We start from the raw sequence: 23,557 nt of genomic DNA, 5'->3' as shown, positions 1-23,557 counted from the left end.
CGAAGGGTGACAGAAGCAGTAATTTTTGTTGCTCACACTTTTCTTCAGGTACCTGCAACATCTGCTCTGGAAGCAGCCAGACAGAGCCTGTGGGGTTTCTTCAACATCCAAATCTTTTGCAGGACATTCACATCAGCACTTGGAGCTCAGAGCAGTTTCTATGAGAGGCAACCGCAAACCAGAAGGAAGAGAAATCTGGAGGCAGAAGGTTGTTCCGACCTCCAATGCCTTCTACCTGCTAGCAGCTGAGCGTTGAGGTCAGGGCTTTTCCACAGACCCAAGCCAGAAACCCAGGCTTTGCTAGGACAAATGAGGAGACACAGAACACAGTAGCAAAACACATGTAAATTAAGTATACAGCTACTGATAGGTCCTCATTAAATCCTCTAAAAGTATCGCATATGGGTTGACTGAGAAGGACAAGACCGTAAGACAGTGAGGAGCCCCAGTGCAGAAGTCTTGACCCACAAGTGCCTACTTTGGAGAAGTAATGGGCGTTGGGTCCTGCTGGAGAAGAGCCTGGGGCTTTCATGTTAGAGGAGAGAAGAGGAAAAGAGAAGTTTAGAGAAACTGGAGAAACAGCAGAGACCTGTGGGAGGAACTGAGACCTGTACAGCCTGGCCCCACGCTGGGCACTGGGCAGCAGAGTGCTGCTGTCACTGCACACTGGGCACCATATTTATATGGCATGAAAATGATATTTGACAAATCCTCTTATCCCTGGGGAAAAAAGAAAGAAAAGTTTCCCTTTTCTGCTACCAACAGTTTCAGTTTTCTTTTTAAACCAAATGAAACTGCAAGTATTTATGGCTTTATTTTTATGTTGGTGTTGTTTCTAGTGAAAATGGGAACATGAACTGACCAAAAATAGAAACGCTGCATACTTTCTAGCTTCCCATGCCCAGGATGAACAAAACACACTAGGCAAACAAAAAGAATTTACAGTGGTAAGGGTAAATATCCTTCCCAGTTTTGTTTTCAAGACCTATTAGAAACAGAGGTAAGGAAATCTATTTGTTTAAAAATTATGATTTTTGAAATGACCACAATGTTCTTTTTAAATTGCACCGAAATACAAGATAAAGACAGGGTACTGAGTGAAAGAGTGCTGATGGCGCTTTTATTGTGTGATTTGCTTGTTTTTTTCTGAAGTACTTCTTTTTAGCCGATTACCATGTATTTACAGTTAGTGTAATTATATCTAATTACTTAATTAGCATGAATATGTGTAATTACTAACTTCGAATATGTAATTATGTCAGGGCAGCCTGTAATAAATGAGGTTGAAAAAAACCCTCATTAGGACTCTACGGAAGGACGGCTGCTCCACCCGTGTGGAGAATGCATCCCAGTCCCCAGACTGCGCCAGTCCTGGAAGAGGAAAACACAGCCAGCTCCAGTCATGTCTGGCAACAACCTCCACGAAAATCAAACCACTTGCCCCAAAAGTCTAGCTTCACAGCACTGGTGGGAACCGAGCATCCACTGATGGGAGACAGACAGGGATCTGCAAAGGATCTGCCCCCCAGATTAATTTTCTCCATTAAGGTTTGAATTTTTTTCTCTGATTTGTGTCATTCTCGAGAAGACCTCTTTGGTCAGACAAGAAATATGAGAGAATAGAATAACTGCAAAACTGTGCTGTGGAATTTGAGTAAAGCTTGAGAGATCAGATCCAAGAACTAATCTGCATCTGATGCATTGTGCTAATAATTAATTACTACCATTAAAGTAAAATAATCTTCCAAAATGTTCCTTCTGAAACATTACCAGTCTTTCACCGCAAAAGTCTCCAGCTACTCATAATTACCCATTTTGCAAATTTGAATCCTGAACATCAGGAGATGGAGCTAAGGTTAAAAGTTGCTGTTACTGCCAAGAAGCATATGTATGAAAATTATGTCCTACTAACAGCCTCATGAACTTATTTCAAGCCAATGCTCCTTTTTTTTCCACTGATAAGGAGCTCGCCGTTGTAATGAGCTGACTTTTCCTGCCCAGAAGGACGGACAGCCATTTTCTGGACACAAATGAAGGTAGACTGGATCATATTTTGCATTACCAAAACCCCTGATCATAGGACTGATCCATGTGGTCATACACTGTATCTCCTCATCACATATTCTGTCCACAGTGCTTGTTCTGCAACAAATCCTGTTCTTCTCCTCTCATCTGTTTATTTCCAAATACAGAGAGGTACAAACTCATCAACCTGTCGCTCCTCCTGCTGACATCTGCCAAGCAGATACGCCACTTGGTTTCTCTTCCATGTGCAAAAGATCAGGAGAAAAAAGACCATTTCAGCTTATTCTTCTGAAATTGATTTGTGATTGGACTGTCCCCACTGCCAAGCTCTTTACTTAACCCTCCAGGTAGGGCTGAGGATGGCTGAAACACGGATTGGTTGCAAAGTGCTGCCCAGCATGCCGTGGAGTTACAGTGTAAAGATGGGGGAAGCATCTTCCCAACGACTCAGTGCTTCATCACAAGAAAACAGGGTGGTGCAGTTTCTTCCATGGCTCTTTGAGAAGCCCTCAGCCAGGAGGCAAAAAAGGACCCTGAGCCAAGCTTGTCCCTCCTGTTTCTCTAAATCAGGCAGTAGCAGAAAGGGGGTAGGAGACTTCAGAGAGAGCTGGCTCCTGTGCCCTTCAACTCATTGATGCAAGGACAGCACATCCCCAGTGAGGAAGACGTCTCTATCTACTTGAGGAGACGTTAACAAGAAGAGCCCACAGGACCGCATTGCACAGCGGGAGCAAGAGGGGCTGCAGTTCCATAGGCAGGGAGCTGCTCTCCATATTTCAGCTGCAATTCCATTATGCAGAGCTAAGTGGCTGGGAATAAACATCCGTCATCCCTGCGTGATAAGCGATGTTTGCTAGTATAGAGGGTGACAGAAATCTATATCACATCAATGTACTATTAATACTGCATTAAGCATATAGAGTTTGCTCTCCTCTTTGCAGCGCAGCAATGGGTATCAGCATGTCCTCAACCCAGACAACATCCAAGAGCACAGGGATGCTTGCTGGAGGAAGGAAGGAGAAAAGCTGCACAATGGAGAGAGAAATTGCTTGCTGAAGATGTTGCTCTAGCTACACCACGGTGCAAAAGGAGAGATGCTGGGTGCCGTGGAGCACCTTTGCTCACAGCTGGACAGCAGCTCTGTGGGAGGTGGGTGGCAGGAGAGAGATGACAGCTTGCAGCAGTACAGGCTCAGCTGGACATCAAGGCACTCCCCAGCCCAGAGTTCTCCTCTTTACAAGTGACAGCAAATGAAGAAGAGTTTGTGTCCAAGCTCTGCACAGGGGGAAAGAAAAACCCTCCGGCATGAAAACCACAGGGAGAACGGGAGCAACAAATATTCTCCAGCTCAGGTTTAAGTTGAGCAGAGCACATCAGATCAAACAAACCCCTTACAGCGAATGGTCCCCAAAGCATGGTTAATTTAAAAGGTGAATTATGAAACTTTCCAGCCTCAAGCAAAGCAACCGGTGAAGTCAGAAGTTTTGTCCAAGTAAAGTCTTGGGGACTAAAATACAAAACACACACCAAATCCAAATCCACCTGGTCTCAAAGCCTGGGTTTTGCCCCATGAACGACAAGCAAATCTAAAAAATAGAAAGGCTTTCCACCTGCCAGCATCCAGCTGTGGTTTGCCTCTTGTTAGCACCCAAACAAGGTGTTAGTGCCTGGGGGGGGGGGGGGGTTTGGTTTCAGCCCTGCTGCCTCGCAGGGAAACCTGGAGCTCGGAGGTGGTGATTTGCTGTGGATTTCCAAGTGTGCACAGTTGTCACTAGTGCTGCATTTCCCCCCTGTGGCATCTTCCATGGGAGAAGCAGCTCCAGATGCCGCCCCCAAGCATCTCTGTGAACTCTTCAGGTCCTAATCAAATAGCCCCATGAAACTCCGAGGCCAAATCCTGCTGCGAGTGACTTCCCCTACAACCCGTTCAGCTCTGACAAGCCCCACAGGGCAAACACTCGGAGCACAACTTAATCCTTTGAGGTTTAAGCTCTGCTACTGCACAGCTGCAACAGCACCCGCGTCTTGCAATGGTCGGCGCATAGATCAAAGAGATTTGAGAGAGCACAGGAGGGGAAGGGAAAAAACATAAAGTGAGGGAGCCCCCCTCCCAAGCCATCAGAGTTTGTAAATCATTTTGAGATGAAGTGCTATAAGAAATGTAAAATACATAATTAACATCACGGAAAAACCCATGCTACATTCAGCTTCTCTGCTCCTGCCTAATCACTGCCCTCCTCCTCCCCTCTCTACAAACAGACCAAATTTAGCACATTAAAATGAAAATCAAAGGGAAAGCCGGGTGCACTCATTGGGTACACCCCATTGCTCCGGCAAGCGAAGCATGGTGATAACGGCTCAGGCACCGGCTTGCAGCACCTGAGAGGGGCTGCCCCAGGGACACCTCCATGGGAGCAGCAGCCACAGCTCCCCATCCCCTGATGGGAGGAGTGGTGGCTGGGGAGCAGCACGCTCCTGCTGAGTACTTAATGTTGAATGAGTTTCCGCAGGTTGGGAGATCAGCCTCCTCCCTGTTTCCAGGGGCTGAGTTACGTCTCCTGCACTCATGAGTCAGCAGCAGCCAAGGGGAGAGCAGAGGCGACTCCAGTGCAGCACTCCCTACTTCTGGCTGGGCCACAGACATAACACAACTTGGATTTTTTTTCCCTTTTTTTTGCAAGCTTTTTGTTTTTCCAGTTCTACCTAGAACCAAGACACACCAAAAAGATGAGCAATAGCAGGAAAGGAACGTTATCCAGACCTCCTGCATTGCTCGCCTTGCATCTCACAGCTGGTAAGAGGCCTAGGAGGACTCAACTACTGGCTGCGAGCCACGGAGGCTGCATCTCACCACTTGCATGGGAAGCAGTGCAGGACTCCCAGAAAAACACCCTTTTACCCAGCGCTTTTCTTTTACGCTCAGAATTTAGGAACGCAAAATGGAGAGGACCATTTGATCATCACCTGCTAGTCTAACGAGCCCAGTTCACAACCCAGATTTATACGGGAAAGATGCAAAAGCTTTACAGAAGCCCATGAGAACAAGACATCCAGCATCTAAGCCTCCTGTTCTTTATCTCCACGCATCTACCCCACCTATGGCCACGTGTCCTGAGCTTCTCCCTGGCCCGGCAGGGAGCCAAGGAGGCAGTCCCATGGCTGGGAAACTGCTGGAGGAGGAAGGGGACGCAGGTCCTTTCCCCAGCCAGGCAGGGGTCACATCCATCCCCACGCTCCCAGGCAGCTCTTGCTCATGCCTGGGACCTCACGCTTGGAGCCAACAAGGCAGACCCCAGCTTGAATGGCACTTTCAGGCAAGGGGGGAAGGTGACTGGTGGGTGGCGGAGGGAGGGTGAAGGGAAGTGAAGGTGAGGGTGGAAAGTCTACTCTGGAAGCACCTACATGTATGTTGTGATTTCTGAGACCTGAGATTCACTTTGGTTTCTGGACCATACCAAGACCCACTCTTCTCAAAAACCTCCTTCTGTTCTTCCTCATCCTCTTAACCTCTTCCTCCCCACCCTCTTTCCCCCATCCCCCCAACCCATCCCCTGGTCCTCGCAGGGGGCTCCGGCCGGATCGGGCACTCACACGTGTCTGGCTTGTGGCAGTTGTGACCTTGTCGGAAGTACTGGGGGTTCTCGATGACGGGAATGCGCGTCATGCCGATCACCACCGTGTCCGGGCCAGCGTCCAGGGACGAGGGCGTTGTGATGCCATGGTTGATGTGGTGGAGGGGACTGGCTGAATCCTCCTCTCCGCTGATCACTGCCACAGGACCTGCAAAGACCACACACATCCATCAGGCACAACACGGGAAAGGGGACCCACGAGCCCTGTTGACCACACGGGTATGGATCCCTGCGGGTCAGCAGTGGACCACCACCAGCCCCTGGACCGGATGCCTGTCCTAGCACTCCCGGCAGTTAGCCCATCCCCAGGCAGCTCACAAGGCAGGGAAGACACCTCAAGTTTTCTTTCCTGGTTTTGGGGTACCAGGCTGACAATCCTGCAGAGGTTAAAGTAGCCACAGGTGACACTACAGCAGAGGTGAGTGCTGCACAAACCTAGGGCTGTCACAAGATAGATCAGTCGCTGTGGTGCCTGTATACCCTGGTATCATAAGCTTGGCAAAATACATAACTGAGCTTAGACTGGAGAAACATCACCCCTACAGAAGATCTATTTCACCCCAAACCCATATTCACACCATTTCTCTCACCCAAGGTGTCGCCCATCTTGTCTCCCCTCCTCCAGTTTCACTCCAGCACACGCATGGAGACCTTTGGTAAGGCTGATACCTGCAGGGACCCACGAAGTACTGGAGCAGATCTTGCTTAGCTCATGCTGCATCCCACCACCAGCACAAACGGCAACATCTCCCCCTTACCCTCCTGACCCTAAAAAGCTCACACCACCATCAGACGCGCAAGAAAATGAGGTAAAGTAGTCACCCCCCCAGGATGGGAGTAATAGGAGTCTCCCATCCCTCCACAGCCTCTCTGGTGTTCATTATTTGCTCTCACTAGAGCAAGGACACAGAGGGTGTTTACCCTGAGAGGAGCCCTGTGCCATGCTGGAACCCCGAGGCCACAGGCACCCAAGGATGGCAGAGAAGAGAGGCCCCAGCAAAATATGGAGAAGTCAGCACCACAAACTTTAGGCTGAGCTGCAACAAACCCAGAAGATTCCCTCCTCTTTATCTCCTCTAATTCATGTGCTGCCATCTCAAGTACTTCTTAAATCCCAATTCCCCATCTGCTTCTTGCTCACAGGACCAGTTATTGATCCCCGCCAGGCTGAGAGGGACCTGGTGGAGCGCTTGAAGTGGTCCCTCTGCGCTGACCCCCATGCAAAGTCCTGAAGTTGCTGCTCCATGAGCACAGAGCCCTCAGCACCCACCTCCTTGGTCAATGTACACAAGAGACCTTCCTGCTCCCCAAGCATCTCAGCACCCCAGCCAACTGGGCCAGTCCACGTGCCTCCCCCAAGTCCCACAGCACCCACTTACGCAACCTTGTCTACTTCCATGGAATAGGTCTCCAAAACACCAGTGTGCCCAAATGTACCCACATTGATCTCCCTCCTGCAGATGGCCAGCCAGCAACCATGCTCCAGGTCCTTCAGCTTCGTGCCCCAGCTAGGACTCTTTACATCACTGCTCTAATCTTGCCCAAACCAATGGCAGGCTTGTTCCCATAGGTAAAATAAAGTGATGAAGGAAAGAACATCCATACCTGAGAGCCAAGGCCTGCTTCGCACACAGAACTATTTCACAATATTCAGCCGTGCCCCAATTTTTGACTTATGTTTTATTTTATTTTTACATCTTTTAACTTCAGTCTTTGCTATCAGCTGCCAAAGCTGGAAACCTCAGGGGACATCAGGCATTAATACATTATTCCCCACTTCCATCTGCTCTCACCTGTCCTGGGGTCCAACCTGCCAGCCAGCATCACAAGCACCTCCTTCACGAAGTGAAACCCTTTAATCCATGCCACAGCCGTTCATGCTGTGTAAACACATGATCCTGAGGAGCTGGGCAATGTGGGGACTGCACTGCAACCTTCCATGAGGACCTCCCTTATATGTTCACATGGGAAGAAAAACCACACTCAACTAGAGATGCCCCTTTTCTCCTGCATGGATGCTACCAGGGCTACCAGAGCTACCAGAAGCTCAAGCAAAAATGAGCCGAGATGCTGCACTGAGGCTTGAAACTTATTCAGAGAAGCCTGGCTTTTACCTACATTGCATAGAAAATGCCTCTCTCCCATCAGTAATCTACTTCTAATTGCACAATTACTTTGTTATGTAGTACTAGCAACAAAGTCTTCAAGCCATTTTACTCTCCAGAGCTTCTGGGAGGACAAGGCGAACACTGGCTCCATGCAGTCATTAATCTAGTCTAAAGGCTGCTCATTTTTGGAGCTTCAAGTATCGTTTGTTCTTCCAAGTGGGATATAATAAAGTTATTGTGTAATTAGCAGAGTCCTAGCAGCCGTGACAGGTGTTTTAGTCACAAGGAAAAAAAGTCTCTCCCTTTATTGTGAATTCCTTCTGGCAGGTTCTGGCTTTTTTTTACATTACTCCCCGGGCCCACGTGACTTCCAGCTTTTGAGATGCAAAGGCAAAATTCAGCTCTTGCCGCAAGATGCCTCTGTTGGGACTACACACGCTGTATTTCTCCAAACACAAAAAGCAAACAGGCAATTTTGGTTTGAATGACTTTTGTTCTTTCATGTTGTCAAGTCTTTGCACGCAAACCAGGAGGATTGGCTTTTGCACAGTGTGCGTGTCCCTTTGGCCTTACCCTGCACTGCTGGCTGGCTCGGCTGTGGTGGGAAGGGGAGACCTCTGTGTTTCAAGGTGCAGTTCATAAAACAAGTCATAAAAATATCAGCTGGTATAGACTGGTATAAATAATTTGAGGAGACACCATAAAGATCTCCCTTGCAGTGGAGTGGTGGGAGAGGCTATTGAGGGCTTATTGCTTTCCCTAAGGAGCCAAGGTGTTGCTTCAAAGGAAGGTTCCTAATCACACAGTGGGATGTAAAAGGCCTTGCTAGCGAATGACACGAAGGAAGTCTTTGTCCTCTGCTCTGAGAGCAGAAATCACAACTTTGTGACAAGGAGCAAAGAGGACATCTCCTACAGCGTTAGTACTGGAGGAAGATCGTAGGTTTCATAACCAACCATGGGACATATGTCAGGCTGGCACAGACCCTGCTGGGGACGTAGTTCTTGGGGGCTCACAAAGCCCTGCCAGCATATAACCCTCGCTGACGTTGCTTGCACAGCACCTCCTCATTTTTAAGGACCACAGATCACAGCAGTGTTCCCCTGTACAAGCAGGTTAGAAAGACATGGCTACATCTAAAGAAGTAGGGCATGATCAAGGAGGTTGGGTTCTTGTGAAACTAAACACAGCCAGCATCTATTACTTGATGTTCTGATGGCAGTTTCCTTGTCATTGAACAGATCCAGAGTCTGATCTTCTTTACACTGCACAGGTTTTTTTCTGCTGTTCACTGCTTAGGTGGACTTTCTACATGTGTTATCCCTAGTTTCATGCCCCAAACCTGTCCAAGATCTATGGGGTAAGAGGTAACCATGTCTCCACTGATCCACAGTTGCACTTCCATTCCCCAGCGAGCACTGGGTCCTGTGAACGGACTCAACCTCTTAGTCATCCACCTCAAGTTGATGCTGCCAAGCTCAGACATTTACAAGATCTACCAACCCTCAAAGGCCTCCGAGCTGAACTCTGATCCTCCATGACCATCTCAACCCCTTCCCATTTCTGTGAAAGTGGGAAACCCCAAGAACTGCCAAGGCAGTTGCAGTCCTGACACCACAGCAATAGTACACCACATAAAATATATTCTACCCTTGCAATCATCCGGGGACAGTTTACTGCCTCTGACTGTATTTCCACGTCTTGAAAAAAAACAAAATAAATCACATTCTCAAGAGTCCTAAGGAACACAGACGATGGGTGCAATGCACTTGCTTTCAAGCTTTCAAAAACATTTCTGATGATGGTAGGCACCAAGCTGGCATGGACTATAACATATCATTCAGCCAATTCATCCCAATAGCCTCCACAAGGTATAACTGGATTAAAGATGTAATTTACAGTTGAGGACTTCTCCAAGTTTCTCCTATTAACTTTTAGGGAGGGGTGGGAGGTATAGAAATCTGGACAACATTAACTCCTTACAACACAGTCGTAGCTCTTTATCACTTCCATTCTTTCGTTCCCATCTCTTCTGGCTGGTCACAGCTGAGATACAGTGCCCTCTAAGCACACGGCCACTCTGTTGCCCCTCTGAGACTCAGATGAGTGCTGGACTCATTGTACAAGCCTGAGACAAACTTTAAAAACATCATTGATATCAAGCAGTCACCAATCACTTTTATAGGTTTGACTATTGCTCTGACACTCAAAATATATACTACCATTAGTAACTCCTGGAAACAAAGCAGCTACCTAGACTTCAACTCTTAATCTATCTTGGCAATAGCATATGTTTTTTGCTGTTAAGTAGGTAAAGCGGTTGAGTTTCTGATGTATAATGCTGATGAATGGCTTTATTTGGAAGAATTCTCACAGGCTTCAGCAGTGCATTTTCCAGGTAAGGTTAAAGGAAAAAGATGGAGTAAAAAGAGAGTACAGATTTTAAGATTTAGGTTTACCTCCCACTTGACAGAGAAATGGGCAGAGGGACATAGAAAAGAAGCCAGTTTTGTACTGTAAAAATGCAGAATAGTAGTCAAGGGTAGCCTGGGGTATCTCCTGATATACTACTCTTTGATCTTAAAACACAATATAAAATATTTTGGAGCTCCTCTGTAACTTGAAATCTAAAGAGTGATGCAGTAGCTGTTTCTGTGAATAACTCAGCCTATGCTATGGACAAACATACTGTGGATATTAACTATAAAAAGAGTCTATTTGTTAATACTTTAAGAAGCCCTTGTATGTTCTGAGCAGCAAACATGTCACGTCTGTACTCTGAAAGGCTCTCGATGGCTCTGCTTCCATCCAAGCAGGGGTCTCACCAGCCAGCAGCATCCATGCTGCCTGCAAGGACAGAGTTTAGCTGTTCTCCATGCTAAGCCCATGCGGTTTTTCTGCCAGGGAAGCAATGTCAGCAGCAGTGATGGAGCCACAGAGCTGCAGGGAAAGACTGGCGAGATATTAAGGATGTCCCGGGACTACCCCTGGGTGAAGAGGCAGTCAGCCTCTGCTCCAGCCCAGCCATACGGCCACTGCCAACCTGCCCCTTTGCAATGCTAGTGGGAGAGTCAACCAGAAAATTAGCATCAAAATGAATCTGATGTTAACTGAAGAGCAGCAAGGCAGCTTGAAAACGTTGCTTTCGGAAACATCACAAGGAGCAAAGCTGTTCTCCCTTCCCTCCCACATCTCCTCTACAGTCAACTCCTCCTTCCCAAGAGAGATGCATTATTCAAACACCACCATTCCTGGCCTCATCTCCACACTCTTTTCTCCCCCAGCCTCCCGGTCAGGCTATGCTCCATCCATCCCAGCAATGTTCCAGCTCTTCTTGCTTTGCATCCATCCTGATACTATCATCTCTGCAAATATTGCGCAAACATTCTTCCAGATTGCCCCAAAATCTGCTTTTCAGAAAATCTCCTATCGTTCTCTATTCAGGACTCTTCCCTGTGGCTAAACTGGAGTTTTGCTTGGTGTTTTCCTTCATCTCCTTGTTTATCTGAAAACTCTGTGAAATAGGATATACCTTTTAGTCCATGTCTGTGAATCGCCTGGTTCATTCACAGTGTTACATGGACAACTTGTTACTTAAGAAAAATAAAGCAAATAATAATACATAGCTTAGGGACCCCCTGTTTGTGTGATCATATCATAATGGTAAATTATTTATCAAGGCTAAGAGCTATACTTTCTGATAAAACATAGGCTCAGGAATATGGGGTATTTCATAAATAACCACAGATTGGAGAAGATAAGATAATGGCCACTTCATACACATCCGTAACATAATGAATGTTCCAAGGCAGACAGGTGAAGAAACAACAAAAACTCCAGCTTGCTATCGCTGTAACCTCTCCAAAGCAACAAAAATGATCGAAGGTGTAGAAAACATGACCTCCAAGGGAAAACTGAAAGAATTATGCTTTGTGTTGAGAGGAGAAGAGCGAAGGGACACGTGATAACAACCTTCAAATATGTAAAAGGTTGCAGCAAAGAGAAATATAATAGCTGTTCTCCATGTCCACTGGGGATAAAACAAGAAATAATAGGTTTAAATTGCGCTGAGGGAGATTAGGGTTTGAATGTTTTCCCTAATGCCTAGAAGTACGGATGGTTGAGCACTGGAAGAAATAACCCGGGGATGCTGCAGGGGCTCAGCCACTGCCAGGCTGGGAAGGGAAAGGTTAAAGAAATTTCTTTCAAGGACTTCTTAGCTACAGGGTCTGACACTGCTCAGAGCCCTCCCAGGCTGCAGCACTTTTCACCTGCAACCAAACAGCCCTCAGCAAGGAGTACTCTTCCCTTTATTGATCCTTCCAAAGAAACTCCAACCAAGGACCTCGCCGGCAGTGCAGATCAGGTTTGGGCAGCATCTGTGGCACCGTGGGTGCAGCACTGGACCGGGATGGGACCGTGGTCTCTCCAGCGTGGTTTCAGAAAGGACAACTCCACCTACATCCTAGGCCATGCGCTCAGGGCAGAAACTACGTTTGCTGAAGCAGAGAGTGATGAGGCGAGTACCCAGGGCTGCAGGGCAATCCTCCTCTCACCACCCATGCCTCTGGGAGCTGTCTCTCAGAACATCATTTTTTGATCAAAAATGATCACTGCAAGAGCTAACTGTGCCATCTGCATTTGCCTGTGTAATATAAAGGAGCCATATAATTAACCTACTTAATTAGGAACTGTATATGACCCATAACTAGAAAAAAATGCTCTCCTAGTAAAGTGGGTCACCATGCATTGTATAGCAAGCACTAAAGCAGACCTCATTAAACTCCAATATATATTATATATAAAATCCCCTCCTCCTCTGACTTCAAACCTCTGTTGGCACTTCCATATTTCCCTGATCTTAATTTTAAATGCTGTTCTTCAAAGGGCCATATCACCAGCTGGCAAGTAGATACTTCCAAGGCAGGATCTCTCAGCCTAGCTTTACAACTTGGAGTTACACGTATGCCCATACACATTTATTTTTAACACAGATAGAAAACTAACTCTGAACTTCAGCTTATCAGGAAAACAAACAAATTAAAAAAAAGTTTTAAAAAAATTCCAACCTTTTGCTAGAGCTGAAATCAAACCATCCCCTGGGGCTGATCTCTGCACCAGCAAGGAAGGGAACGGAAACTCATAAAACAATAAGCAAAAGCACAACAAATACAATTAAAAATCTAGCCATGCTCAGAGCAAGATTGCATTTACTGTCTCATAAAGAGAGCCTCGTCCTGTCAGGCAAACAAAAGGAAATCAATTTCTTAATTTTTATTGGCAGATGTGGGCAAGGGGCCAAGTCAGCGCTCAGTGCCTACGCAGGGCCTGCTTGGAGCCAGACTGCCGTGGGCTCCAGCCCGTCCCCTGCCCTCCTGCAATGGGAAGCAGCTGCTTCGCCTCATCCCTGGAGTCTCCAATCCCAACCACAGGATGGTTCATCATGTGGCGCATCATCCCCTGAGCCACAGAAGACCCCTCGCTTCTACAAAACACTGGGCTTTAACTGGAGACACCCCTAATTCCAGTTGTCTGTGCGCTTGCTTTGTCACCACCACCATCTCCACCAGGTCCAAGCAGCTTTTCCCACACCCATACAGCTCAGTTCTGTCTCCCTGCCCTAAATTCACCCCGGGCTATCCTCGCATCCTTGCACAACCCCTGCAACACACCATGGGAGCTGGAGGGTGTCGCTGCAGGGGCTCGCCCATACAGCATGGCTTTTGCTCGAACCACACCATGGCCAGCTGTGGAGCCTGAAAAGGTGCCAGCCCCACTTCTGTCATGGCCTATGGGGTGCAGACTCTCCCATCAGCTTTTGGGGGAAACAGCACATATAAAATGTCATATCCTTGAGCTTTGCAGGCAGGTGAAGACTTCGAGAACATAAATTTGAGCTCTCAGAGGGGTCTACTTCAAATCCTCAGCTTCCAGCCCCTCTGGCAGCAAAGGCAGGAGAAAATGGCCAATAGCAATCCATTTTCCCTTCTCCTGAATGAGATGATGGCTTTGGGGCCCTGAACATCTTGAGGAGGTGACAATCCCACTGAACTTTGGGGTGAAAGGGAGCGAGGGATAGGCCCTGGAGCCCTGAACCCACCACCGCTCCAGCTGGACACGTGGCTCTTCCCCCACCCCGCTGCCACCTTCCACCCTCTTATAAATTGCAGATGCATTCTCATATAAAAAAGGGCTCTCAGATCCGTTGTCAGTAGGTGATCCCTACACAGGTGATCCTCAAAGCACTTTCTTTCCTGATGAAACAGTCTGCTGAAATACTGCTGTTTACAAAAGCCCCTTTCCTTCTTTACATATTGACATTTCCTTCTTTCTCTGATGCTTTCAGGTGTTTGTAGGGGGAGAAGGCAGCTCTCGCTGCAAAAGAGGATGCATCAGGGTGGAGGGGCCATGGCAGCCCTGTGCATCCTCCCTTTGCCCATTCCACCCTCCAGTCACCCTGGCAGTCCCGGTATGGAACATCACTCCAGCCCCATCGGGGGTAGATGATCCCACTACTCCTCTCATGTCCTTTCCTTCCCCTCCTTTCTCAAGTTTATTTATTGAGCTTAGACACAAATCATTAAGATCAAATTGTATAAAATATAAAGTCAACGCATATGGTGGCACAAATGTATAAAGCCAGCAGAACAAGCAACAGAAAATGCTTACAGTAAAAACGAGACAATCTGATGATTAAAAAGGGAGGGATCTGACAAGCCAGGGTTGTGCGTGACAGCAGAGCCAGCCAGCACCCACAGGAAGGCAAAGCAGCAATTCTTATATCTAGGCTTAAAGCTCCTGGCCCAGCAGTACCAAACCTCTTCAACTCAGAAAACATATATCCAGGAAAGGGACTCTAAACAGTGGACAGGGGTAACCAGGAGAATATGTTTTAGATCCTGTAATGCAATGATCTGCTGACTCTAAGTATCAACAAGCCAACACCTTCTCCCATGTAATAGGGGATGGATACTGGAAAGCCACTTCATTTGCCAACAGGAAAAGGTTTTCACCGCTGAGGTCAGGTGAAACAACTAGCTAATCATGCAGACAACAGGAGAGGAAGAAAAGTATGTTTTATTCAGTTGTTGCTGCAGGGAGGAAGACACTATTTTGTCTGGCAATGCTGGTGCTGGCATTCAGCCCATCCCTAGTTACCTTCCATCATTCCCCCATCTAGCTTCCCCCATTTGCTGCTCACAAGCCAATTTTTCCCACTACTGGGCATGCATGCTCCCTGTGGGATGTGAGAAGCCAGCTGGGGTCCAACACATCCATTCTTGCAGAGAAACCTCCTGAGATGGCATCTTGGCATGGCAGAGCCAGCACCAGCAGTTCCCAGGGCTGAGAAACACGCACCTGGACGAGGCAGAAGGAGTGAGCAGGGGCACACGGGGATGCAGCATCTGTGCACAGACAAACTCCCTGCATGGTCCCACTGCAGCCCTCCTGCCCCAGCCCCAAGGTCAAGGCTCAGAAAAGGGTGGTGGGGCAGGAGGGGTGGCTGTTGGGTACCAGGTGTGCAATGAGACATCAAAATGAGGTCACTGTAGCCTTATCTCCCATGCACAAGGCCATCATTTCCATCCCTCTTTATGTGATCTGCTCCATTTGAAGCCAAAACATCATTTTCTTCCCCCCAGGTCTCCATCATCCCACTGCACCCAGCCCTCAGCTCCAGAGCTGGGCACGATCCTGCCTGTCCCAAGTCCTCTGCTTGTTGCCATTTACCTTTTTTTCCCCTTTGTTCCTCTTGACTAGAGTTTTGCGTCTTGGTTTTTTCAAAAGTCACCAAGCTGTCACCTCAGGGGCACCTTGAACTCTAGAGCGGTGCAGGCTTTACAAGGCGAGAGCCGGGCAGCGGCTGGGTAAAGGCCTCAGCAGCACCTATTAATCTCTTGGCTCACTCATCCCTATCACAGACACACCATAAAAATGATATAAGCATTTCATTCAAACGGCGCTGCAGAGGGAGTGGGGAAGAGCATGGGGCCAATTGATTTCCAGTATGTCTGCTCTTTACCTCCAGGTATAAATACAACAGCAAAATCAATCGGAATAACATCATATCAGCTCTCTAATCTCTTCTGTTCGCAGGACGCGCTTTATATACTGCGGCGTTTCCTACGGCTTGTTTACAGAAGGCCCCAGCACCTCCGCGCCCCCCAACCTGCCCATGTGCAGCCGATTCCTCGCGCTCAGCCCCTCCAGTGAAAAGCTTCAGGATCTGCAGATCCAAACCACAGCTCTTCCCCTGCTCCATGCGGGAGGTGCCAAGAGGTATCCCAAAGCAACGTGCCTTGCCCACGTAAAAACAGCACTAACGTGCACTTGCTGAGCCCTGGGTCATGTTAGCGCTTGCTAAAAGGGAGATGCTTGCTCACTCACACCCCTTCCTGAGTGGATGGCAGCTTGCTCAGCGTTGATGGGCATCCAGGCATGCTCAGATCTGCTGCCAAGCACACCGAGAGGGACAGTCCCACTGACACGGGGACACGGGCAAGGCAGCAGCAGCATCTGCTTTGCCCAAACCCTCAGGACCCCATAGCTGTATTCACCTGTGAGCTCGCACATGGCCCCGATGGCATTTCGCCTCCTCATGAGCATCTAGCACCCAGAGGCTGAGTGAACCCGAGCAAAGACCCAAGCCCAGAGCAGGGCTGCCTGCTCAGCACTGAGCAGATGCATTTCCTTTCTGCATTTCCAATTTATCATCAGCCCAAGGCTTTTATCCTCTCTTCTGGCCCCCAGCCACCACAGAGTGAGACTGTGACAAACTGATAAACATTTTGCCCTAGCCCTTGCTCGGGTGAACATGTGAACGCAGCACAAGGCTGGGGAAAGGGCTGCCTGGGGAGGCATCAAGGGGCTGTCTTCTGCAAACTCCAGCTCAGCACCAAGGCGACGCTCTCCCCCACCTCAAACCAGACCTTGGCTGAACAGCTGCAAGATGGAGAGGAAAGCAGAAGTGGTTTAAGCTACACCTCACAGTCTTATCTTGCAATTCAGCCAGCAAAGAACATGCACACAGTGCGCATTAAGGCTGCAGCAACTGCATCACCTTCAACGCTGCGGGCAGCATTGGGTGAAAGCTTTGGGATGTGGTATCTAACCTGCTCAGCATGGAGCTCCTTTAGCACACAAGGTGACCACCAGTGATGTCTCGGTGAGAGGCTCTGTTGGCAGCTCCACCACCAACATGTTCAGCCCGCTGCTGGATGACTGACCTGAGCCAAGAGCACGATGCTGCAGGAACCTGTATCTGTGCCAGGAAACACTTAAAACAGTGAGAACCACTGAAGGTCTGAGAGGCAACAGCTGGGATCACTGCTGCCCTCCTGCCCAAGGGTTTTCCTGACCTTTGCCGAGACTGGTACCCAACACTGCTTAATAAACACCATCCATGAAGAGAAAGCCCTGCCAGCAGCAGCTCTGCAGCACAAGCTTCCTACCAGCCAGGGCCACCGCATGCTGAGGGCAAGCATTGGGCATATTTCTCATTAGCTCCTTGCCCCAGTCCACCAGCTGCCTCCATCTTCCTCCCACTGCTCCCCTTCCCATGTCTTGGCCACTGCAAGATCAACCTTGGGTCATCTTGATCTACTTGGAAAGCTTAGCTGCCATGAAAGCAAACCACTTGTCCTCTGGCTCCAATCTCTTACTGAAATTAGTGCCAATGGAAGTGTCACTATCAATTTCATAATGTTATTGGATAGACATAAAACTGGGCCAAGTCCCATATTCCTGACGGGCCATCAAAGGGGTGGGGATTATGGGTAAGGAGACAGGCAGCCCTGGCAGGAAAGGCAAAGGCTCCAGATCAATTAGCCTGACGAGGCTATCTTCCAGCCACATCACTTAGTGCTGACACCAGTGCCTTCTCCTCAGAGCCTGGCCACCCCTGCGCTGAGAAGGTTTATTTTCTCCAGTGGTAACCAGAGCCACTCTGAGCCCAGGGAGCTGCGCTTCCCCTCTCCAAATATCCAATTTATGTGATTCCCGAGACACCGAGGGATTTTGCTGTCATTACAGGACATTAATTTTCAGACCTCCTTATTTTGGTTTAATGTTCTGTCAAGATAAAAAAAAAAAATCACACATTAAAAAAAAAAAAAAATGCCCCACTCTGCATTGCTCAGAGGTTTCAAATGGAAGGAGCACTCAAAATGTAAAGTACCTGGCACAACACATGGTTTGTCTTTGCTCTGTGTTTTTCTTCTTGGTTTTCCTGCTTGGACCATGAAACTGAACTGGTCAGTACCACCATCTAGTTCTCATGCAGTAATTATTAGTGCTTGTAATTTTTCAAACAAAAATAGTTCTAGGTTGTTACTTTTTTGGTCAACTTTTGACCTTTATGTTTTGAAATGGAGTTCTTATGAAAACATCAAGCAGCCATTGAGGCTGCAGGTGCCAATGGACTGGGTTCACTTCCAGCAGATGTCCTGTGTGCCCTGTCCCTGCCAGCAAGTGAGCGACTGCATTCACTCAGGGTGCAAATTTGTAGACCCAAACTTAAAATCAGACCCATGAAGTTTACTTTCAGGCCAAAAGATAAATCCTTACATGGTCAAAAAATAATAAAAACTCCTTGCAACAACAGTTTGGCTTAGTTCATGCATGAGAGCAATGAAAATTTAAAACTTCTGCCTCTCAGAAAGTCAATTCTTTTTTTTTTTTTCTTCCCTCCACAACCCTCCTTGAGATGATCTCCGGCAGTGATATCAGTATCTCAGATTTATTCTATCCCAAGATAAATAGTGTGTTGCTTACAGAATCAAAATGTATTTAACTTGTGTAATGGTTTAAATCCTGAATCTGCTCCCACAATATTACGAGACTCTTCTGGAATATGAAGTCCATGTCAGAAATATCCACAAACAAATAAACAAATCCTTTTTCTTTCATGCTGAGCAATTGGGAAAGGAAGTGAGGCTGGGGTTTGGGCAGCCCTAGCACTCCCCAGCCCATGATGCTTACATCAATAACAGCATTGGGGGTGTTGAGCTTTGCTGCAAGTCCCGGGATCAACATTTACTGAAATGAAAATCGCTAAAGAAATAAGGTTTTGCAGGTTTTCAAGAAACCTTTGTAGACTTACAGGGCAGGGGGGAAGCGCTTGACATTCTTCAGGCAGAACTGATTGGAAAGGGACCGATGCTTTTTGGCTCAACTAATGCCAACTGCAGCATCAATACACTGGTGTTTTCCACGATGCCATGCCTTACTCCAAAATTTATAGTCCTTGGTCATAAAGGTGATGGTTTTGCTTAAAAATCACAGAAGTGGCCCCTAGAGAAAGGCTCCAAAATTACAGCTTTCTGGGAGCTGACAGCTCACTTGCAAAGACTATCACCGGTTTGGGGTTTCCACCTGCCTTGCTGGGACCCTCATCAAGCTTCAGAGGGGTCCTGTGAACAGGCAGATAAAACAAGCAGAGGATAAAAGGTTGGGAGACGTGGAGGGGGACAGAAAACAACTCCCCACTCAGAGAATTTGCTGCATTGCCGATCCATCAGCCTAAACAAACCCTTTAATAAATTAGAGAGCTATTCATTGAAATGGCTTCCTCTGTCCCCACGCTGCCAGTTAATCTGTAATTCAGATAGATCAGTCAGAAGGCAAGAGTCCAGAATATAAAATGATTAATTCCTCCAAGGCTTGGGGAAATTTCCCTTTCTAAACAGCATAGCACGCTCCCCTCCTCACCGGTGAGCTACAAGCATGGACGTGGCTCCCATCAGAGGTCAGTGAGGAACACCACTTGCATTTCAATACAGGCACTAGCAAACACATCGCCTGTCACCGCGTCGCTGGGTTGGCAGTCCCAGGGTGGGGGCTCTGCCATAGCCCTTGCAAGGAGCTTGCATCACACCTCCCAGCACCTTCCCACTCTGCAAGTCCTCCAGCACCCGGCTAGAAACGCTCGGACTCTTGCCACCCTGTCAGCCCAACACCAACACTTTTCAAGACAAGAGTTTTTATGCAGCAAGGGTGTAAATCGTCAATTAAAGCAAGTGAGCTGGTCTGCAAAAATGCAGCATCTACCAATTCCGGTTGAGAAACAAGCAGCTGGTGCCCAATGTGAGTGTGGAGGTTGGGGCAGAGCACATCTCATCTCCCAGCTCCCCCGAGAGGAATCACCCCCAGATCCACCTCTGTCCTTTACAACATCAGGAGCTAACCGGGGCACTGGCCTCTGGCTGGAAGACAACAGTGAAACAGAGAAGCTTCAGAAAAGAAATGAAGGGTGGGAGTTAACCAGATGGACATGCTGGAGCAGGTGGTTAGGGAATGGGGACAAGTCATATGAGTCAATGGGGACAAGTCTCCATGTGAGACCAGAGGCACCTGAACACGGTGCCAGCCCTGGAGGCAGCAGAATCAAAACAAACATCCTTCTATAGCCAGGAGAGAGGCATGAAGAAGGGGAAAAGCCTACTAAAAAGGACTCCTGAAAGGATGCAAGAGATTGGGCATCACAACAGTCACTGTGGGCCTGGCTGGCACAAGCAATGGCCTGACAATATGAAGGGACATTAAGGTGGGATCCTCAGGGTCTCGTTTTGATTCTGCTGGTTCTTGCAACCTCAGTCCCCAGCTTTTAAAGCATGAGAGCTTAAGAGCCATCACCAGCCAAATCCCTGTCTCCCTACACGTATTCCACATCCTACCCTCAAGCTACTTCATCAACATCCTGAAGGCAGGTGGGAGGGAAGCTGCCTCACATTAGCCCGCGACCCCAAGGGCAGAGAAAGACGGGGTGTTCAGCATTTACCTCTGTGACTATGCGCTGCCTCTCTGCTCCACACCCCATGTCCCCAAAACACATCCCTTGCTTGATGGTTTTGTAGCTCACGACAAAAGACATGACAACACATCTGCACTGGGAAGCCAGACCTGAAGATGTGCAGAGGTCGAGCAACTTCTCTATCTGCACCATTGAGGGAGCAGGAAGGAGCGAGTGGGATAAACAATATCCTTACCCACAGCATGGTGATGAGGGAGGAAAAAAAGAAAAAAGAAAAAAAGAAGAAAAGAAAAAGGGAGCTTGCACAAGGTTGGCATCTTTCTAGTTGTGAGTAGCACGTGTCTGCTGAGCATCAGGCCAAGTGCCCCTTGCACAAAGCCCACTTCAGGCTGCCAGAACATCCTGCAGCAGACCCTGCCAAACCCACTCCAAAATTCACCTGCCTGGAGGCACCCATCAGGCTGCCAGCACCCTACGGACCACAGCTCAAGTGTGCAGGCAGCACAAGTATGCGAGCGGAAAGCAGCACGAGGCAGGGAGAACTGCAGTGGTGGAGGCACCTGGACCACAACCAAGCCCCTTTCTAGAAGCAGCTATCAAGTCTCTGCAGAAGTAGTGGAATGGAGCCACTTTTCATCCTACCTCTCAAGGAAATCATCACTGCTGTTACGCAGACACAATTATGTCTCCAGAGCCTTTTAACTGTAGCTCTTTAGGGCTGAGTGGGTTGATAGAAATCTATTCACAGGGCTGACATCGCTTGGCTGGGTAGGGACACTGCTACTGAGTCAGCAGCTGGGGAGGGATCACAAAATAAGACTGGTGATGGGGGAAGTCCCAGGCAATGCCAAGGCAGCATCTCCTGGGGGACCCGCCCCTACTCCCTTGACAGTGTACTGCAAAGGCCAGGCCAATTTCTCACCTTACTCTTTTAGAACCTCCTTTTAAAGAAAAAAAAATATGGGAACTGCCTGCTTTCCTTTAGTTTTGTGCTCCCCCTCTAGAGGGGACCACCACTCAGAGATGGATGGCTGCACGCGCATGTCAGCCACAGCAGGGCAATGCAGAGCAACATAAGGCCGTCTCATCCCCAACACCCCCACTCTCCAGGTAGCCCTAAGCAATGCCAGGATCTGAGCACTGGGCAAATGAGAGCACAGGAACACAGCTTGGCCGTCAGTCTCTCGGACACCTTGCCAAATCCGTGTCCAGAGCACAGGGATGCAGGAAGCTCGTACTGTGGGACCCTTGAACTGCATCGCAGAGCCCTCTTGGATCTTGGCAGAGCCGACTAGGGACTGCTTTATCATATCTGCCATCTGCTTGTTTGCTTTGCCATCCTCTGCTCCTCCTGGCTATGCTCAAAGACTCCTACCTGTTCTCTGAAAGCTTTGCCGGGTCTCAGTAAACAAACCACAGGCAGGGATGAGAGCGGGGAGGGGGAAGGCAGAGGAGGGGAGAAGAAGGGAAAGAATCAAAATTTAATTAAAAAGACACTTTTGCTTCAGGGCCTCCGAAAATTACAAATTCATAAATCTCTTCGTAAATGCCCTGAGCGGTTGCTATGCCAGGCTGCCTACCAGTCCCACCAGGAGGGCCATAAAGCGCAAGCACACAGCTTGCCGGCTCCCTCCCTCCACCTCCACACTGCAACATCAGGCAACCTTGAGCAGCCTGTCAAGCCCCTGACAAGTGTTTCTGCTACCAGGAGCTATCAATCTGCAGCCCCGTTAGCAGCACAGTTCAGGGACCTGCTTGTTTCATTTGCAGCCACGGCACAACGAGAGGTGGGAGAAGGGTGGGATGCAGGCAGAGAAAAGTCATGGCAAGATGGGACCAGGAGACCCCCAGGACATATTGGTGGAAGCACCGAGTTCTTCAAAAGCATATTTTCTAATGAGAATTGCCAAAGAACCAACATAAACCAAGAGGTGGATCCAGAGGGACTTCTGCTGGCCAGCGCCCATCCAAGGGCACTATAGAGAAAACCCATCTTCTGGTAATTCCCTAGTGAATCAGCCCAGTATTTGCTTACGTAGCTGAGATGAATCTTCAGCAGGGGATGCGTGAGTGCTGTCCAGCCAAAACGTACTGCTCACAAGGATGACACACAAAGATAGTGAGCATCTTCCACCTAGCAATGGCAAGAACAAGCTGTTTCACCGTGTTCATCGTTCAGCATGCAGCGAGGAACAGACTGAACGTCTGGCATGCAGGAGCGTTGCATGGCTCTGCTGTATTTAACAGAGCTCTCGGTACAGTCTCTGGTAGTGCTACGAAACAACACGTCTTTGCCAGTAGCCTATCATAGAAAGGCTTGGAAAGGGGGAATCTGGGGTATTTTTCACCCTTTACTCACAACCAGTCACAACTTTGAAGGTGGGGGTAGAGTCTGTTCTCGATAGCATGGTCAAGTCTTAGACCTTCTCTGCTAGCAAGCAGGTGGTTGGTAAAGTGGTAATGAAATCTTGCTGGCTTTCCTTTAAAGTGGGCATCAGTGGGTGAGAATGGAAAGTTTCTTGCACAAGAAGAGACTGGTACATAGTAAAATCATTTGCTCAGCCGTATCCTTGGCTAAATTACAACCAGAAAGATAATAAAGAGGTAAAGAGAAGCTTTCAGAATCACTCAAGCCATCATGGGCTTGAACCGTATTAGCTATTGACCCATCTAGTAACACTTACTTTTCAAGAGATTGAGTCAAGTGGGATAGACCAGTGTCAGTTATACCAGGAAGCCAGGCAGATAAAGTAAAAAGTTATCTGCCAGAAAGGAAGAGACAACTGCTCTGAAGAAACATCACCCACACCAACTTTTACCATTTCTAGAACCAAGCTGAAAGCCCCGAGCCTTTCTAGGAAACCACAAAAATCTCATATCCCTCCATTTAAGTGACTACTGAGCTTCTGCTTTGGGTCACGAGTAGAAGCATAAGAGCTGAAAACCAAGGCAGGAGTATCTGCAACAGGAAAGCTTTGGGAGCCAGCCAGTTCTCCAGACCTTCCCAGCCAAATTTTCCAAAGCATGCTTTGAAACACCCA

The 23,557-nt window shown here is 48.2% G+C and overlaps 1 protein-coding gene across 3 annotated transcripts in view; it reads right to left on the bottom strand.

Moving 5' to 3' along the window:
- NTRK3 (neurotrophic receptor tyrosine kinase 3) overlaps nt 1-23,557 on the bottom strand; it is a 234,024-nt gene that overhangs the window by 106,825 nt on the left and 103,642 nt on the right. For all 3 annotated transcript variants that reach the window (XM_069798466.1, XM_069798467.1, XM_069798468.1), the window contains exon 12: nt 5,617-5,805. In XM_069798466.1, the coding sequence (XP_069654567.1) occupies nt 5,617-5,805 (189 nt within the window). The remainder of the gene's footprint in view (nt 1-5,616; nt 5,806-23,557) is intronic.

This window comes from Haliaeetus albicilla, chromosome 12, assembly GCF_947461875.1.
Source record: "Haliaeetus albicilla chromosome 12, bHalAlb1.1, whole genome shotgun sequence".
Lineage (NCBI taxonomy): Eukaryota > Metazoa > Chordata > Aves > Accipitriformes > Accipitridae > Haliaeetus > Haliaeetus albicilla.
Note: the sequence above shows the minus strand (reverse complement) of the source record. Positions and strands in the feature narration are given on the sequence as shown.